The 3,311-nt window shown below is 31.7% G+C and overlaps 1 protein-coding gene across 1 annotated transcript; it reads right to left on the bottom strand.

Annotated features, from left to right (window-relative positions):
- Positions 1–644: 644 nt before the first annotated feature.
- LOC127082025 (uncharacterized) lies at positions 645–3,311 on the bottom strand. The gene is made up of 7 exons (XM_051022246.1): positions 2,777–3,311; positions 2,639–2,734; positions 2,317–2,535; positions 1,850–2,178; positions 1,653–1,809; positions 1,323–1,553; positions 645–1,222 (listed from the first exon to the last, which is right to left on the bottom strand). The coding sequence occupies exons 1-7, from the start codon at positions 3,309–3,311 to the stop codon at positions 645–647; spliced, it is 2,145 nt and encodes a 714-aa protein (XP_050878203.1).

Raw genomic sequence — 3,311 nt, 5'->3', positions numbered from 1 at the left:
TAAGGAAATAATCAAAAAATATAATACAAAAATATTTTTACAATTTATTGGTATATTGATATATAATAAACATTCAATTGTTAATGTTATGAATAAACATTCCATTTATCATTGAGATTTTGGACATAAGAAATAAATATATATTTATTTATTAATGGATGAAATTTTCCAATCTGTTACTAATTTGAGGTATAAAAGCGCAAATATTAACCTTCATAATAAATGATTATTTAACCAAAATACATAAACCATGTAAAAGAAATACCAGAACCTCATTTGTTTTAAAATATAGTAATGAATACTACCAAATGTTGAAATTAATTGCAATTGATACAGTAAGGTTTAATGCAACAAAAGATATTGAAACAAAAGGTTCACAATTTTAGTTAAAATTGTGAGAAATAAGTCCAGCAACAAAAACGATTTAACTTCGTACAATTCTTTGGTCCTTAAAAAACTGGGTTTATACAAAACCTGCCCGCAAGCTTTTAGGAAGTGATGATTCATTACCCTGTAAAAAACAATTACATCCATATAAACAAATGTTAAAACATAATGTATATTTTATACAACTCATTCAATAAAATTCTAATAATAAACAACGACATTTGTTGATATAATATAACTAATGAAAAACTTACGTTCTATAAGTTTTCAAAATCTTCTTTGAACACGACGTTTATTGTAGAATTCAATGGATGGTTATCCTTGTCATGGATTAATATCTTAAGCCCTTTTTTGCTTTTGACCCTTGATATTGCAACATATAGTTGACCATGACTAAATACACTTCTAGGCAAATACAATCCAACATAATCCAATGACCGACCTTGAGATTTGTTAATTGTCATAGCATAACATATAGTTATAGGAAATTGCCTTCTAGTCATTTTGAATGGCCACGGAGATTGTGTTGGAGTCATATCCATTCTTGGAATATAGATAACCCCTCCAATATTCTTTCCAGATATAATCTTTGCCTCGATAAAGTGGTTTGTCAATCTTGTAACTATAAGCCTTGTTCCATTGTAGAGACCTTCAGGTTGATCAATGTTTCGAAGCAACATAATAGGGGTCCCAATCTTCAATTTAATCTTGTGGTTAGGTAGACCGGAAGTTGTAAGTGTATTCAAAAATTCTGGGGTCAATACATCAAAAGCTTCATTTCCTTCACCGTCAAAAGTGTCTACAGAATCTGAACTTAAATATTCCTTTTCTTCACCTTTGGGAAATTTTTTGAAATTTTATTATTATAAATCTATGTTAGTACATATAAATATATGAATGTATCTATAAATATGTTTACAATGGATAACGCATACCTGATATGAATCCCAAAACGTATTGATTTATGATGTCAACCGTTTCAATTGTTCCTGCCAATATAGCTCTTGATTGCAAAAATTCTGGATTCTTGTAATTGTTAAGAAAATTCGGATATGTTTCACTAACAATGGCTTCTAGTGGATCATCATAGTTAGAAATTAAGAAATCATTTGGAATAGGAATATCCGTGTAACCATCGTTAGGTTCTTCCAATTTCCCATCGCCAACTTTTAATATCCAATTAGAAAACAATTCTAATTCAGATGTACTTGAAGTATTGCCGGCTTGTTGGAGTCGCATGTTCTTTGTAAGCTTCAGCACAACACAATGATCCCAGATGTATGATGAATTTATTGTAGAATGTATTATATCTGAACGGCTGCCCCTTGGTACAACCGGTAATATTTGCCGAAAATCTCCACCAAATACAATTACTTTCCCTCCGAATAATTTGTCAGAACAATTGGAACGCCCCATTATGTCTTTAAGGGTTTTATCAAACGCTTCAAAACAAATTGTGTGCCATTGGAGCTTCATCCCATATTATCAACTTTGCCATTTTTAGTAGCTCTGCACGATCACTACCTTTGTCGATATTACATGTAGAAGACTCCATTGTAGGTATTGGAATCTTGAACATTGAATGAGTCGTTCGACTTCCTGGAAGTAGTAGTGAAGCTATGCCCGATGAAGCAACAGTTAAACAAATTTGTTTCTTTGATCTTATGTAGGAAGCTAGAGTTCTCCACATGTAGGTTTTCCCTGTGCCACCGTATCCATACAAAAAAAATACGCCTCCTTGTTGATTGTTTACTGCTTCCATTATTCGCCTGAATACACCTCTTTGCTCATCTAATTTAAAAAAAATACATAGCAAACATGCAGTGAATAAATTAATTATACATTAAAAAAAATTGTAAGATAAAATCATACTTTAAAAGTTAACTTTATAAAATTATGACAAAACTTACAAACATTTAACATATTTACCTGTAAGATTTAAGAACAAATTATTGTATTCTTGCAATTGTTCGGCTGGATTGTAACTCCGCTCTTCGTATATGAGTTTATTTCCCAACTGCTCAACCACATATCCACTTGGATAAGGCATTCCAGCAAATTCCTTTAGACTTCGGCTCTTCCTTTGAAGATTTCGTTCAATCTCAATTAATGTTAAATTCATTATCTCTTCATCCGACAACCTCAAACCTTTATACAATAGTAATTATAAGTGTAAACTATAAAACAAATTTACTTTTAAGAATCAAACAAATAAAGATAATAAAAATTCACAATATAGGAAAAATAATACCTCTATTATTTGCAATTCGCTGTTGAGCATATAGTATTCCATCAGCTAAGAGATGACATGTTTTACTCCATACATGTCTTGGCCTGTTAATGCTGCCTGATAATAACATGTGAACAAATAGTAATCTCAAATATTGACCTGAACCCCAATGATTTGCCTCTTTAATAGCTGCAATGAATTCTCTATCATCGCCGATAAAACCCATAGCAAAACAGGCATCCCGGAAAGTATCATATTTTACGTTATTCACTATTTTTATATCATTATAACTGCGGGGGCCTTTGACATGTGTGAACATCAATCTAAGATAGTACAATTCGCCAGTTGTTGGAGGAACCCATATAAGCCTACCAATTGTGTAACCTTTTTGACGGGGTTTCCATTCTCTTTTTTTCTTAACATAAACAAATTTTGAAACAAATTTGCTGTAAGTTAAATTTTGTGCTTCAGGATACTTGCAATTTGCTTCGAACCATGATGTAAACATCGATTCAGTTACACTTGGTTTTTTCAAAACTGTATTGATACGATCAAAATCAGTGTAATATACCGAATTTTGACCTTCACAATGAAAGTACAGTCTCTCAACAACTGGTTTTCTACCATGGATTGGAAAGGAGAATATCCTCCAAGATGCTTCACTCGGAGAAACGTACCTATAATATGGTTTCAT

This window comes from Lathyrus oleraceus, chromosome 5 (assembly GCF_024323335.1).
Source record: "Lathyrus oleraceus cultivar Zhongwan6 chromosome 5, CAAS_Psat_ZW6_1.0, whole genome shotgun sequence".
In the NCBI taxonomy this organism is placed as follows: domain Eukaryota; kingdom Viridiplantae; phylum Streptophyta; class Magnoliopsida; order Fabales; family Fabaceae; genus Lathyrus; species Lathyrus oleraceus.
This window is presented reverse-complemented; position numbering and strand designations above follow the sequence as displayed.